General features: G+C 38.6%; 1 protein-coding gene across 1 annotated transcript in view; it reads left to right on the plus strand.

Annotated features, from left to right (window-relative positions):
• Positions 1-17253, plus strand: part of gbe1b (glucan (1,4-alpha-), branching enzyme 1b) — a 146851-nt gene that overhangs the window by 66285 nt on the left and 63313 nt on the right. Inside the window, exons 11-12 of the mRNA XM_015951338.3 lie at positions 5183-5293; positions 5373-5544. Of these exons, the coding sequence (XP_015806824.1) occupies positions 5183-5293; positions 5373-5544 (283 nt within the window). The remainder of the gene's footprint in view (positions 1-5182; positions 5294-5372; positions 5545-17253) is intronic.

Here is a 17253-nt window from a genome sequence, read left to right on the forward strand (position 1 = left end):
TCCCCTATAGACATTTGATTACGCACAAGTAGGTGATCAGCTTAGGTTTACACAGAGCAGAAGGACGGAGAGAGCTCTGGCCGCACAGGTTAAACGTTCCTACTTTAAGAAAATCATTATATTGCATTTTTTATGTGCTACCTGGGCACTCTAAATATTGATTTAAAATTAAATCAAAGGAAATTGTAATGGTATCGAATGTTTATTAATTACTATTTAAAAAATGAAAGTGATGGGGAAAAAGGTCGATCATATTTTTAACCCTTTCATATATATATATACACACATATATATATATATATATATATATATATATATATATATATATATATATGTGTGTGTATATATATATATATATATATATATATATGTGTGTGTATATATATATATATATATATATGTGTGTGTATATATATATATATATATATATATATATATATATATAGCCATGCCATGATGTGGGGGCTGGGGGGTGCGTCGACATGGTCGGGACATAGAAGGGCGTGCGCGGCTAAATAAGTTTGGGAACCGCTGCATTAGATCATGTGAAGTTAAGTCGGATAAAGTTGGGTTAGGTTGGATCGTGTTATAATGGACCATGTTAGCTTAGGTTTGGCTAGGTTAAGTCAAATCAGGTTATTTTAAAAGTCCATCACTTACCCACATAATAATGCACTGGTTGTTTACCAGATCTCCTTTAGCAACACAATTTCAACCCCAATGTTCCACAGAAAGCAGGAACTCATCTCAGTTGCATACCAATCAGGTTCCATAACTCTCTTTAGCCTCTTTAATGACACACCATGCCGGCAAATTGGCATAATGTTACCGCAATGGTATGTCTATAAACGCGCCATGCCGGTATGGCATTGCGTAAATTTTGCGGCATTCGTTCCGCCTCGCTTGGTAGGAATATTGCGGTAATGGTCTGTCGTATGCGCCCTGGCGCTACAGAGGCAGATGTCATGGTGACTTGGGGAGTTATTGCTGGGCTCCGGCTGGCAAATCTATTGAAAATGAAAGTAACCACAGGCAATGAGGTTTGCTTTTTGAACAAAATCAGCTGAGATGGCAAACTGGAGCGCCGCAGCACTCCATGAGCCTCTCTGTTAAGCTGAAGCTCAGATCACCAGAGACTGCACAGGGACTGACACCTTTATGAGCTGCTTATTAAAAAAAAACGTGATGATCACGGCTTCAATCGCAATAAAAAGCTAGTTATGTCCAAGATAAACGGAAGTCTGCGGCAGCGCAGAGACCGCCCCCATACCTCCTTTATGCCACCATCACCTAATCTTTATAAAATTGCCACGATTGTGCCACATTACCACCATGGTCTGGTCTTATAAACGACCTTTATCCTCCCCAGGGAGCCGCGGCAAATCCCGTTTTGCAAACGCTATGGTCCTGTAAAAAGAGCTCAAGTATAATTTTGCCCAGTAGTATCTTGCTGACAAATGACATACAGAGTTGATAGTTTGTCTTATTTTCACCATTATTAATAACTTTATTGTATTTGAGTATTATTGTGTATTCTAGCCTTATATTTACTTTTCTGTATCCCTGGACCACTGTAATCACACTTTTTCCTCTTGTAGAATAATCACCTCCTGAGACTAGGGCTGTCGCGATTGAGGAATTCCCCCTGCAGTGAGTCAGGGCAGCTCAATATTGCGATATGCAATATTATTGCACCTCGTTTTTATTTATGTACTTAGCAAATTTGTTTGTTAATTACTAAACTCATGGCAATATTTCCTTTGAAACATTGTGCTTGCACATTTAAAAAATTTTATAAAAAAATACATGGCCATTTTTAACACTTTATTGAATGCAGATCAAAGGGCAGTAACAGCATTCTCTGACTGAACTTAAAAACAACATTCAGGAGGTTTAACTTTGAAATGCAAATTTGGCTGCAACATCTAACAGAAATTAAAAAAAGTGCCCTACTATCTCCTCGATCAGCGTGGACTTTACCTCTCAGCATGTGCTGTCGCGAGATTTAATCAAGTGCGGTAATTGCGGTGGCACGTCATGCAGCGCGGTGGGTTTCTTAATATCGCGATATATTGTTCTTGCGATTATTGTGACAGCCCTACCTGAGACCTTTGTGTTATGTGTAGTCCTGGCATTATTAACAAAGTTGTGGTTTTAAATCAATTTATTTTAGCTTCTAATTGTTTAGAAACATAGTATTTTTCTATTTATGAGGTTATGCCAACACCTGAAAATTAAATAATAAAAAAAATACACCAAACAAAGGTTCAGCTCCCAGGAGGTTCAGGTACAGCCCTTGATAGCACTGAAACAACAATCAGTTTGATATTTCTTGATTAACTTTAAGAACAGCTCACATGGGTGCATCCTTTATTCTTTCATTTTTGTTCAGACAAATGTAGCATGCTACAAAGTCCATCAGCCTTGCTGTGAAGTCTGTGTCACTGAACGGGGTAAAAGATTTAGTAATTAACTTTGAATTCACCAGTGAGTCTAAGTTGGCGGCCAGGTGAAATCTTCATTACATGACCTCGTTTAGATTGTTTTCCTGCTTGAGTGCTTTAACATGTAGAGGCACATTAAGATGTTTGATCAATTAAGTATTAAGATCAGTTTGACGCACAAATGTTCAGTCTGGTTAAGTGCTAATATATTTAACTTTTAACAGATACCATACAGGCTGCAGGGTAGATTAACATCTGTCTGAAAGGTTGTAAGTTAAATTCCCCTCTTTCCCCACCCCGCCAATATGCTCATCAATGTGGATTGTTAAAGTACCTCAAAAAGAATGATTATTTTAATAAAATTTATAGTGTAAAAGTGGATAAAAACATGTATTTTATAGAAGCCTGATTGAACTATGTGTCCCATATCCCATCCCCATTTTTTAGTCTAGCTAATTTCTTAAATGACCATTTTTCAGTTTAATAATCTGAATTCTGATAATCTGTTCCAACCAATGCTGTTCCTAGCTTTCTTCTACCACCTTTTGCGTGCCAAAAAGTACACAACACAAGTTTAAAGTGACAGTGTGTATTTTTCTGGCGATAGGGGGCAGTAGATACCTAAACTGTTGCAGGCAAGCAGTATTTTTGTGTTAGAGTAAGACCTTACCAACAGATGCCCATTTGGGTCAAAAAGCCATGGGGAGTGCAAACTTTAGCAAAATAACAAACAGATCAGACTCCCATTCATCACTGGCAACAAGTGAAGAGTTTAATGTGTAAAACAACATGTAAGAATGACGAAAGGTTTGTGTCCGTTTGTTACAAATCAGTAAATGTATTTTGTCCTCATGGGCTCCCGTAGAAGGAAATATGGCGTCTAATATGACGTCGCCCAGAGACTTAGACTCACTCCCATGTTTTTAGACATGATTTTTATGGTGATATGTTACGAAGTCACCAATATTTTTCAACAACTGGGCATCATTTAATTCATTTTCAACATTTTGATGGATATTTCCAGAAATTAATGGTAAAAAACTACACATTGTCTCTTTAAGTCAGAGTCAATAACTCAGACTTGTTGATGTGCTCCTCTGGCTATTCTTGGACTGATTTTGCTGTGTTTCAGGGTGCATTATCCCACTAAAAGAGACTAAATAAGCTGTTGCATAGTCTCCAGGAATGGATATGCTTGGTCAGCAGTGGCATTTAGGTAGGTGGGATGCAAGAAAGGAACATGCACTCAAACGGTTGAACTACAGGTTTCTCAGCAGAGCGTTGCCTAGAGCGCCACACAAAAAAAGCTTCTGTCTCACATTTTTCTTCCTCAGTTTGCTCGTGTAATGAGTTTGTAGTTGGTTTTCATGTCACCTGTCATTGGTTGAAATGTTTTCGCTGATTGGTGCACACAGGGAACAAGGCCTAATCCTAACCCTGACTGAATATGACACCTTTCACTCTGCAATATATAATTCTTGATGGTGTTTTTATGATTTTAGAGTCTTCTTAAAATTAAAGGATGTTGTTAAATGACCTAAGAAAACCACACATTCTTATTTTTCTTACCTGCTTATAGCCTTCTTAAACTATATAAAGTCCCTTAAAGTAGAAAAGGCTCACTGTCAAGGTGCAGATTATTTTTTATGTTGATCGTCATCATAACGATTTACCTGTAAGGCTTCTCTCAAGGATACAAGAGTGTATCAAGGTCACAAGGAGTTAAAGCACTGACATTCTGTTGATAAGTGCTTCAGTGAAGTGTTTATGATGGAACTGGCAATGATTGTAGCCACACAAGGCAAAGGTGAAGAAAATTGAATGTGAACAGATGCTGATATAGAACTTTATAGCCTTTATTCAGCCTTTATTCAGCTGGACCCCTCGGTTTATCTCAGACATATTGATCGGCACAATTTACTCTCCTTACCCAGAGGATTATGGCTCTGTAGAGTAATATAAAGGTTTCCTGACATGTCAATCAGCTGTCAGTGCCAATTCCACTGAGCAGACTTCAACCTGTCTCTGAAATGGATTTGCCAACTCACCCACCAGTCGGACAAGCTGCATGTCAATTACCAAGGTTTCTTGGAGGACAGCTCCTTCTTTCCCTCCCATATTTGTTCCGATTCTGTGGCTTTATAGCTTCTCGAGTTCATTGAATTATCTTTGTGCTCCCTGCAGTTGAATGTTGTTGTTTTTTTCTCTGCCCCTTGCTATTAAGTTTTTTGTATAGGGCTCATAATCGAATGGGGTTAGTACAAACGCATTTCAGCTCTGTCTTTGAGATGTGAGGCTTCCTTAGGTGACCTCCTGTCTCTGTCTGACCTCAGAAAATGACTCCATTGACAGTGTGTGTGCATGTTGGCAGTCCAGTGCAGCGGCATTGACACAACGGTGGGATTTATTGTTGAATCCTCCCGTTTGGATGAGAGGTTTTGACCTTGCCCATCTTTGGCCGGCAGAGCTGATGCCTTACTACCCATGGGCTGTAGTGCAGTTATTAAAAACTCCATTACAACCATTTATAGGTAGACATAACTCACAGTGTGGATATAGAGATGTCAAAACAGAGATTGATCTCAGAAAGAAGTGTAACCCTGAGAAAACTTAGGAAAGGTAGAAAGAGTGCCAGTACTGAAATGCTGAGCTGAAGGCATCAGTCAGAGCCTGAATAGATCTCTCAGCTGTACATCTATCATACCCATTTTCAATAACACCTCTCTGTCATTGTGTAGATCCTGAAGGAGTTTAAGGATGAGGACTGGAACATGGGTAATATTGTACACACACTGACCAACAGGCGCTATGGAGAGAAGTGCATCGCCTATGCAGAGAGTCACGATCAAGTAGGCTTCCTTCTGCTATCTTACTTTACAGTGCAAATGGCCTCTGCTGTGAATAATGGAATATCACACACATTTCCAGGCTCTGGTTGGTGATAAGACCCTGGCCTTCTGGCTAATGGACAAGGAAATGTACACCAACATGAGCACCCTGATTCCCATGTCCTCTATTACCGACCGTGGAATGCAGCTGCATAAGATGATCCGCCTCCTCACACACGGTTTGGGCGGAGAAGGCTATCTAAACTTCATGGGTGAGTCATTGTGGAGAATCCATCACTAAAGATGCTAATAGGTTGATGATCACCAGAACAGATATAGATGTGAAGCATATTTTATACACTTCACCTTATTTTTACGTCACATGTTGATTTAAAGAGATACTATGCAACATTTTCTTGAGCCAGTATGTGCTAAAATTACCCTTTACAGAGTTAATGAAATGTTATTACGACCTCACCGCCCTCTCTGGCCAGAAAATCGCAACTTTAGAGTTGGCGGGCTGCTCCCTGCTGGTGGAGGGAGCTGTGGAATGGAGTCTGCTTCCAGCATGTTTTAGATGGTGAACACAGCTGATTTATTTGATGAATCGCGCCTCTAAAAACTAATGAAAGCTGAGGAGACATTTCAGCTGTTTAAGGTGTTAAAAAAGACAAACTCACAGCAAGGAGATGAGTTTCATTTTCGATATAACCACGGTGATTTAATAACGGACACTAGGGAGTGGTAAAGGCAAGCCTCGTATCCCTTTAATGCTGTTACGGAAAACCTGACAGATTATTTTATTGTGGCAAATGTATTGGCAAGAGGAATTAGTTATTGAAGACTTGCTATGAAATAGTTTACTTAAAAGCATTCTTTAATATTTTGTGTTATAGTTTAAAGTGACGGTGTGTATTTCCCTTGGCGATAGGGGGCAGTACATATCTATCCAGCAGTATTTTTGTGTTCGAGTAAGACCTTACCAACGGATGGCCATTAGGGTCAAAAATCCCCGGGAGCGCAATTTTCGAACAAGTACTTTGTTGGATTGTTCAACCTTCCAGCAAAATGACAAGCACATTAGACTCCTTTTCGTCACTGGCAAGGAGTGAAGAGGTAAATCAACAACGTTTCTGAATTTAACTGCTTGTTGCAAATTAGTAAATGCATTTTGTCCTCACGGGCTCCCGTAGAAGGAAACAGGGGGTCTAATATGGCGTCGCCCAGATATGTAGACCCACTCCCATGTATTTTAGATCTGATTTTTATGGTTTTATGTTACGACAACGCCAATATTTTTCAGCAATTGGGCATCATTTCATTCATTTTCATCAACATTTCGATGGATATTTCCAAAGATCAATGGTAAAAAACTGCATATTGTCACTTTAAATATGAAAAAGCTGGTCAGTAATTAATTCATAACAACGTGATAATCATAAAATAATTACATATCTGGTTTTGCTGAATCACAAAAATAATTTACTTGACTTCTGAAAAACTGCCAAAATTATGTCACATTTGACATTAATGCAGAAAGGATTATTTTTGGTCTTTTTAATGTTTTGTTTGTCATTTAGAAATGGCCCTCCTTACTTTTCTGTGTGTGAAATGCAAATAAGTTGACTTTTGAACATATAATTTTACCCCCTTTTGTCTTTGGCATTGTTATACATTTCTGAAAACGTCAATCTACAGAGCTGCTGCTATCAAATATTTCAGTAATCGAGGATTCTGTTGAATAATCCATGGAGTACTCCGATATGAACCAGCTGTTTTCAACATCACCCTTTAAAAGCTGCTTTCTTCTCTGCCGCCAGATCAACACAGGCTTTCGTGCTTATGTCGGGGTGCTGCTGAAGATCAATTCAATCATTTTCAGTCTATTCATTAAAAATGCTTTTTCAGAACATTTACCTTTACATAAAAAGAACTGTCTTGCACAAGGCTGCCCAGAAACAAGATTTCAAGATATTTGTAACTTGTCAGCTTTTTACAATCCCAAAAATGTTATAATGAAATAATTATAATATTTTACAAATAATTTCTGCTCTATTTATAAATATTTATGACGTAATTTAGTTTCATCCTGTCATGCAACATATCTGTGCATTCCATGTGAAATTAAAATGCAGGACAAGTTCATCTAAAGGCTGCTGCTATTATTATTTTTCCTTCTATAAACAGGAAAATAAAATCATTTCAGATCCCTGTCATGCTCTGTATTCCACTTGAATTTAAATGTTCGCCTTCAGGCAGACACAACAATCCTCTAAGTGTTCAATGAATAGATAGAAAAATACGTTTACTCTCCTTCCTTTCACGCATAACCAGACAAGCCGCTGCACGAGCAACAACCAGAAACTCAAGAATAAGTGTTTTATTGCTAATAAAATGCTGCCTCGATTTGTTTATTTCTCACTATTTTTAGCCCATATTTGTTGCCAAAATGTCATCTGTTTTTTTTTTTTTTATCTTTTATTAGATTGAGGTGTTACTTTCAGTTTTTCTTATCATTTCATGATCAGATGGATTCATTGGATTAATTTTCCGGAAACAAAGTAAAGAAGTTTGGGATATTTTGTGCTTGATCCATTGTTTTCCTAGCCTGGCAAGCCGTCCTATATATGTGGATTTAAAGTCTGGCCGTAGACAGTCCTGGGGTGGGATCTATGGTTGTCTTTTCTGCATGCTATTGGACAAAGAACATGACAAACTCATCGCTACGAATGACAGTCGGTGAGACAGTCGACCAAACACTGTCGAAGCACAAATACATCCTTTTTTCAAAATAAATGACTTACTGTAAGTACCTCTATCTGCTCTTGACTGAAAGAAAAGCCCAAGTCTAAATATTCCAAAGTTGATGCCAAAGTCGTTTCAAATGAGCCGCTGCATCTTAGTTGTTCCGCTCTGTCACATCATCCTGTCCACCAAACCCATACGGCGCTGTGATTGGGTCTGCTGAGGCTCCTATGGAGCATGGCAAGACCAACATGCAGACCAAAATCGTTTTTGCTTTAACTTCTGTCCGTCTAGATTTTGAGGCTGTTGTTTCCTATTCTAATAAAGTGCTCAGTCATTTGACTTTTTTTTTTTTAACAACAGGTCGATGCAGGTCATGCAGATCCGTATCAAATGTCTCTTTTGCTAAGAAACAGTATTAGAAAATTGATCGGTCGCTCAGAGTTGCACATGCATGCTGAACATGAAAAAGTTCTCCAACCCGTCGCATGCGTCAGACACAGAAAGACAATAGATGGGAAAACGATCAGAAAAAGCTTGTCCCAGCTACGCTGCAGGGAAAATTTGTATTCAAGGCCCCGCCCATGGGAAGGAGACATCGAAGTGCATGTCAGTTAGTACAAGCTAACATTAGCATTACCAACTACACAACATGGTGGAGCACGTTCAGGCTTGGATATAACTCATCTCTTCGTCTTCTTCTTGGTCTTTTTCTTCTTCCTCTTGTCTTCTTCTTAGTCTTCTTCTTGGTCTTCTTCTTCCTCTTGTCTTCTTCATCTTCTTCTTAGTCTTCTTTGTCTTCTTCCTCTTGTCTTCTTTGTCATCCTGTTTGTCTTCTTTTTTGGTCTTTGTCTTCTTCATCTTCTTCTTTGTCCTCATCTTTTTTGTTGTCTTCCTTTTTTTGTCTTTTTCTTTGTCATCTTCTTTTTCTTAGTTTTGTGCGTCTTCTTTTTCTTTCCTTCATCTTTATCTACATTTCTCGACTACATCAACGCTGCGTTTTTACGCAAGATAGAAGAGCGAGCAAAGGCAGTGGAACATTTGCATTGTTTTGACAAGTCAGAGACCAGGCATAGTCCTGTCACATCCTCATTTTCTGCTTTCCCACTCCTCCACCTAACTTCTACATCCTGAAACAGGCGCACCAGTGTTTTTTTTTTTACCACAGAAAACAATTCACAAGGCAATCACTCATACTAGAGATCACAGCTAATTTATTTCAACAAGCAAGGGAATGAGACCTATAAGGTAGCCAGTTGAAGACAAGCCTGTGTCCCTTTCTAGGACTGATTGTAAAATGTGGAAGAAAAATCAGAGCTTACTTTTGTTTTTCAAATGGATCCATTTTCCAGTCACCTCAGTTGCCCTCTGAACCAGGACACAAGTATGAAGCCCTGCTGCTAAAGATAATAAAGTGATAATTGATGATGTACGGTTGGACGTTGACCTTGGCTGAAGGAAAGTTTTTTTCCCCACTCTGTGGCTTGTTGTAAATATGGTTTTATAGATGTGATCTACAGCAGTTTAGCTCCACCTTGTGACCTGGTGCTCTAGTCCATCTCTGAATTCTAACTATCAAATTCCATCCAGCTGCCTTAATGTCCATGTCACTCAGTCTCCTCCACGATGGAGTGTTCCTCTTAAGAATTCCTTCTAAGTGAGTTGACAAGTGGACGGAAGAGGAGCACAATCAAAACAGCTTTTCTCCATGGACAGTCTTAACTGGACAGCTTTAATGATTAGAATGTCAGAGAACTGACCCCTTGTGGGAAGCTGAAGGACAGTTGATAGTAATTATTTCTGATTCTCCAGCTAAAGCAGAGCTAAAAGGCACTCTGCTGCACTCTTGGTGCTTTCACTCCCCCACGGATTTCTTTGTCTTGTTCATTTTCAACCAATCATTACAGCTTTGGAATCATGAAGAGATGATGAGTGCAAAACAATTTCTTGAACACTGAACTGATAATGATTTTATTCAGTCTGTTATGTGCATAGAGATCTGTTTTGAGTAGCCAAAGGATAATGTAGTTTTCTTACTACTTACTATGTGAAGTGCCTTGAGATGACTCTTGTCGTGATTTGGCGCTATATAAGTAAACTTGAATTGAATTTAATTTGTAGCGTGATTTTAGCATTACGTGTGATCGGTCTAGTGTCTAGTATTTAAAGTTATATTACTTATTAAATACTATCATAGGATTATACTATCAAGTAATTAATATTCTCATTTCACAGATTGATTTAACATTGCTTCACATCATTATTTGGACTAACAAGTTATTTGATTATTATTATTTTTTAAAGGGAAAGAGTTCTGTCTTATTTTCTTCTTTCTTGTGCTGTTCGGAGAAGCAATAGTTTAGATAAGCACAGAGCATAAGTGGCCTTGACCCATCCTTGTAGATTAGGTTTGTGTCAGAAACTTCTGGTTTTGCTTTGAGCAGAGCAAAACAGAGCAGGGCCTTTTAGGTCAGAAATGGACAATTCATCACGCTTAATTTTGTCACTCAAAAAGAACATTTTTGCGTATTTTTATGAAGTTAATATCATAAAAATATCTTGATTGAGGTCAAAGAAAAAAATTGTTTGGTCAAATGTGAACTAGTTGGATCTTTACCTCTTACTTTCCAGGTTTTAACTCATTCGCGGCCATTGATGACTAAAGTCATCATTTTAAATCCAACCGTTCACTGCCAATGATGACTAAAGTCGTCATTTGCATTATTTTACTGTGTGGTCATCGGAACGAGCCCCCGCATCGTGAGAACAAACATCTCAGCTCTAAAGCCGATCTTCATCCGCATACGTCACACGTCACGTGATCAGGAAGCAGAAAATTCATGTGTTAGGAGATCGTTTTGGGCCGCTGCTGTAAAAAAAAGTGAGACGCGAACCGGAAAAGCTTCTGCCGATCACAATTCAACAATGGATTATGAAAGAACGGATAAAGCTCCAAACTCGCGGCTTTTTCCTGATGTAAGAGGTGAGTCTCCCCTTTGTTTTGGTTGTTTTGGCGTCAACATCATCCTAGCGCACAATGTTCTGTGACTCTTAAAAAAACAGTAAAAACGGTGAGAAACGCTGGCAGTGAAGGGCCTTACCGATCAGGAAACAGCTGGCAGTGAATGAGTTAAATGTGTCTGATGTATCCCTGTAGTTGAAGCCTTTTAATGCGGCTGGGAAAACAGTTTCTTTAATTGCATCATCAAGAAAAGCCCATCATCATTAAAACTAACTAAAAACAGACACTTTGATTGATTTAATTTATATATATATATTACTTTAAATTTGTATTATGAATATTTTATTTGGTCAAAGCAGTGACCTCTTTTCAGACAGCCTTTATAAAACCTGCCCTGGTCAGTGATGGTATTTTTTTTAATCCTTCCGTTTATTAATCTCCAGATAAAAGTTAGTGTAATTTTTCCTCATCACAAAATATATATATATTATTCTGTTGAAAATGTACAGTCTTTAAAGACCAAGTTCACATTTTAAAATCCATTTGCAGTTGTGTCTAGTGTAAATTAATCCCTCTCCAAGGAGAAAAAAACTCTTGCGCTCCTGTTTCAGGAAGTAGAAGTTAGACGGAGCTGAAAATGGCAGGATTTTGACTTTCTCAGTTTTATTTCCTGATATTTGGACATCTCACCTGTGATAATAATAATAATAATAATAATAATAATAATATATTAAAACAGCTCTACCACTGAATCTATTTGCTTTGCAACATTAATGTTTTATCTTCACAAATAACAAAAACCCGAAGGAGTTCCGACGTATCTTCAACTCTCTTTATTTTTTTTGTGGAGGCAATCGCGGTGCTGTTGACGAAACATCCTAACCAATCACAAGCGTGTGGTCTCCTTCACTTTTGACAGCTAGTTAAAAAGTTGGCCATGTCTCCAACAGCCTCGGAGAGGTGTGACAAGAGCATGGATGGCTGTTTTAAGATGGCTCTTACGAATTATAGATTTACATTTGGAAATCCATCTGAGTTGAAAAAGGGCAAGATTTTAAAACAGAGAATGAGCCAAGAAATTAAGTTAATGGGGGCAAGAAACAATATTATTATCACGGGTCACGAGAAGAACTTCAGGTGTATTGTCATTTAGATGCAGAGAGTTGGATTTAAGCCACATATTAACCTCCTTAAAGCAGTCAAGTAAGAGTGGGTGTGCACTGTGAGAGCCAAGAGAAATATATATTTGGCAATTGTCTGCGTATGGGTAACTTTGGATGCTAGATTTCTTTTAAAAAATTAGGCAAATGGGCAGCAGGGAGAAAAGAATGGGACTGAGAATGGAACCCTGTGGGACCCCCATATTCTTAAAACCTGTAGGCCACCATTATTTATTTATTGTTATTGTTATTGATATGGAATATTTTAAAAAAGTAGTTTTTCTAAAAATAAAAGATTATTTAGATTTTTTAGGTGTGACAATTTTATAAAGATTAAGGTGCGATTGAGTCATAAGGCTAATCATGCTATGATTAAACTTTTCTTAATTAACTAGTTTTGTTATCTTCTATTTGTTTATATTAGTTAACAAAATACACAAATCAAACTAAGTAATGCTCAAATAACCATCTGTTGTCAAGTACATAGAAGTGATAAACAGGCTATTTTTCACCGTGTAAAACTGTCGTATCATAACCCAAATAACGGATGATTTCTCTTCCAGAAACGCCTCAGATCAAGAAACTGAAAAAAGTAGACACAAAAACCAAACTATTATGAAAGCAAGAGAGAAATAATTTAGATGGAAATAAAATCAAGTAAATCTGAGATGGCTTGTCATATCAACGGATCAGTGATGGCAGAATAATTCAGCCAGAGCAAAGCAAGAGCAAATTGTTTGAGCAAGCAAATCAATTTGAAGTGCCTGGCCCGGAAGAGCTCATTTATTTACTCGTGACCAACAGCAAACACCACGGAGACAGAGGACAAGCAGGGCTTTCATTTTTTAGGTGCCGTTAGATGGATACTGTAAAGAATGTTGGAGCGTCGGTGACATTAAAGCTCCCAGTGGCGTGGCATTAATGAAACGCTTCAGTGGGTTTATCATTACATCAGCAGGGACAAAATGGAAGTGCTCACACTTCCTGACTTTCAGGGCTCAAAGAGACTTAAGATAACCTTGGAGGTTTGGAGTCTAAATCTCTCAGCTGAAACTTCTTCCACCTCTTTGCATTCACAAAGAGTTACAATGCAACAGGCAGCCATTATATTTCAGCCTTGGGCAGTGAATTGAAAACCAGCTCTTCCCTCCCATACATTTTAATCGGATATTCCTATTGAGGGCTGAATGTGCTTTCTGTTTTGTGAATTTGGCTAATTGTGCTGCTGTTCAACCAGTAACACTTACTGAACTTGCAAACTGAAAGTGAGCAAACATTAACCTAGTATCAATATGTCAGTCTTTAAGTACAGATAATCAATACATCATGCCGGCATCTTTTCTTTATTTATTTATTTTTCCACAGCATCTAAAACCATAGGTGACTCCTGTGTTTCCATCCTCTCTGATTCTCTTATTGATCGTCTTTTGCCAGAGTCCCCCCGATGGAAAACGCATTGATCCCTGACTCCTTCTTGTGCTGCTAATTACTGGGGGGACTGTGTCACTGTCAGGCCATTAACTGATGCAAGGCCAAGCTGACAAGTAATGGGATGTGCCAGCTGAAAAGCTGTCTGACATAACATCATGTAAACAAAGCTGGCCCTGCAGTTAATCATATCGTTATGGGAGCTACCAAAATCGTTATGAGACATCAACATGCGTCTTTTAATGTTTGATAACATTATGAACCTCCTGAGGCAACATGCAATCTGATTATGAGGGAGGATTTACCCGGTTTAATATAACTCTAATCTCTAAACCCAAAAATTCTATATACATTTTTCATTTTAAGCATGCAAGTGTCTGATAGCCCTGCACCCATGTTCTCTGTAATGCAGCCACAACTAGATGCCTGAGACACACAACATAACCATTCATGCACCTTCATGGCAACACCATCTTGACTCCCAAAACAACCCTTTTCTCACTTATTGTTCCTCAAAGCAGACACAAATTCTCACCCAAGGTCCTGCACGCTCTGCGTAAAAGCCAGTCTTCTGCATTCCTCACTATCTACTCAAAGCCTACAAGACTTTTAAACTCATAAGCTTAAATAATCATATGTGATGAATGAACAAGAGGTTTAAATCAAATGTTTGAATAACCTGTGCTTAAATCAATGAATTTAAAATGGATATTGTTCTTACAATGATCCATTTATTTCACAAGCCAGTATGTGTTTGATTTAACAAGTTAATCATTGTTTACACTCATACACATTACGATTGTAAATGACCCGCACTTGTATAACGCCTCTCAGAGTAAGGACTCCAAAGCACTTTACACTACAGTGTATCATTCATCCATTCACACACACATTCACACACTGATGGTGATGAGCTATGATGTAGCTACAGCTGCCCTGGGGCGCACTGACAGAGGCGAGGCTGCCGAGCACAGGCGCCACCGGTCCCTCCGACCACCACCAGCAGGCAAGGTGGCTCAAGTGTCTTGCCCAAGGACACAACAGCAGAATTCTCTGTCCGGAGCCAGGATCGAACCTGCAACGTTCCGATTACTGGACAACCCGCTCAACCTATTGAGCTACTGCTGCCCAGTAAGATACTCATTAAGGTTAATATTCACCTCAGATAAGAGTTTAAAGATTCTCATTCACAAAGTGTTAAAAACATATTTGTATCTGAAGAAGGCGTGGTCTTCTGAGGGATGTTGGTTTAATACTCAGAAACGTGTCAAATTCTGATTTGCCAAACTTGGCCAGAACTCATAACATTGTGGTTTATTAAAACAAGAATTACTTCCCAAATAATTCAGTTTCCAGCTGACTCCCGATTCAGCCAAACTGGGAAAGAAGTATCTCTTTTGAAACCATCTCCTTTGGCCTTAAGTCAAAAGCCTTTCTGCAATGCTGCAAGTGATTACAGTCACAACAGCTCTTTTCAGAGCTACTTCACCTCTGAGGCCCTGTCCACACGTAGCCGGGGATCTGCCAAAACGTAGATATTTTTCTACGTTTTGGCCTGTCATCCACACGAAAACGGAGTTTTTTCACACGAAAACGGATCTTTTTAAAAACTCCGGCCAAAGTGAAGATCTGCGTTTTCTCCGTTTTGGGTGTCTGCGTGTGGACAGACAAAACCGGAGTTTTAAGGTCCGCAACGTCACTTTCCGTGACAAAAAAATGCTGACATCACGTGTGCGACCTGTGTTTACACTAGCCGACAGCATGGATGCCCTCAGAGCTGCGCTAGCTTTATCAATTGTCCAAGCGCTTTTTGCTTGTTTGTTTTTGCAAGCGGAATTACTGCTCCTTGCGGAAGACCACAGACGAAGGACGAGGTTAAGAACGGGGGAAGTAATGCCGCCTACAGGTCTGGCATGTCCTTAACAACGTATTTATCCGGGTACGTGTGGACAGAGTTTTTTTGTAAAACGAGGTGGTGTGGATGCAAGTTTTTGGAGGGGCGGATATTCGTTTAAAAAAAAAAACCTGGCTACGTGTGGACTAGGCCTGAGACATCTAACCTGCAGATCCCGGGTTGCATCTTATGGCCGGTGAAGCTGAATACAGAGAAAGCTACTAATCTCTGAGTATTGTGGTTTTGATGTACGGTGACCTCACCACTCGGACCTCACCCTTCCAGACCGCTGAGAGCAACTCATACCAATGGTATCGTACGCCTGCATACTGGAGTCTGATGAGTTTTTAAATAAATAAATCTGTAGTTTACTTAATAAACAACAACACATTATTTTACAACCCAGACTTTACAATTTATCTCAGATACAAATAATGGTTTAGCTAAACATCTAGCTTCCATTACATTTCACACATCACATGAAGTCACTCTATATCCATTACACCATCTCATTATTCATATCTTGTCATGTATAAATTGTTAGTTTAGGAAAAATAATTAAATTCATTTTATAAACTATATACTGACTCTGTCTGAATTAATACGAAGTGTGTTTATGGTCACTAAAGAAGCCTAGAATCTTCTGATTAAACATTCAAAGATCAACTAGATTGATATTTTACATTTAAATGCAATCATCACATCTTATTGGTCACAATTAATATTTAGTGATAATGTCAATCATTTATCATGCTACAATGTATTACCACATTCGTAATTCATTTCTAAATAAACCTTAAATTTCTGTGGTAATTCTTGCATGTGTGGATTTTAAGGGCTTTTCCCTAAAAGGATAAAAAGCTGATCAAAGTCAGATGTTTGCCCTAATTTTAGTCAGTATCTGGTGTGGCCACCATTTTCCTCATGCAGTTCAACACATCTCCATTGCATGGAGTTGACCGGTGGAGTGAATCTCTCTTTTTTAATTTTTATTTTATTTTTTAAATTTTATTTATTTTTTTCCCTGTGTCCTGTCTGGCTGTGAAGCAAACAAAATTGATGTCTGAATGCTGGTGACAAGCCTTATTGATTTACTCTCAAGTGGAGCATAAAAGCTTCTACTTAATTGTCATGCCTGATACTAAAACTTCAACTCTATAATTTCTGAGTTCAAGAGGATCTTAACATGAAAGTTGGCAGATCTTTAACCTCTGATTTAGTTCTTTTAAAAAGGACCAGAAATGGTAGATTTTGTAAATCTACTTAATGACATGTGACTTGATGTACTTCCGTAATTATATGGTCACATACTTGCTTTGAAAAAAAACCTTAGAAATTGTGACTTGTAATCAAGTTATTTGCTGGCGGTAGTCACAATAAAGCTAAAATGGTCTTTTAATGTTCTCAAACAATCCTTCCATATCACACGCAAACACTCCGGTGGTAAATGTCAGATAGTAATGCCCCGTGATGTCTTAACGACAGTTTTATTTATGTGTGTGTCAAAGTGAGAATCCATTACAGTTTGTTCTGGAGGAGAATATGCTTTTTGGTGTAATTTGGCTCCGGGCAGGGAGAAGAAGGTGATTATCATGGTGATTAATGCAGGCAAATGGGAGGAACTCTGGCGTGTTATTGTGGAGAAGAAGGAAATGATTACCTAATGGAGGTGTGTCGGATGTATTTCTTTAAAGCTCAAATCAAAAGAAGAGTCAGAGGTTTCCACGGGTTGCTGAATAAACTTCTAAGGGAAAGCAATCGTCTCGGCTAGACGTTAGAAAGTCCAACATCT

Source organism: Nothobranchius furzeri, chromosome 13 (genome assembly GCF_043380555.1).
Source record: "Nothobranchius furzeri strain GRZ-AD chromosome 13, NfurGRZ-RIMD1, whole genome shotgun sequence".
NCBI classification, from domain to species: domain Eukaryota; kingdom Metazoa; phylum Chordata; class Actinopteri; order Cyprinodontiformes; family Nothobranchiidae; genus Nothobranchius; species Nothobranchius furzeri.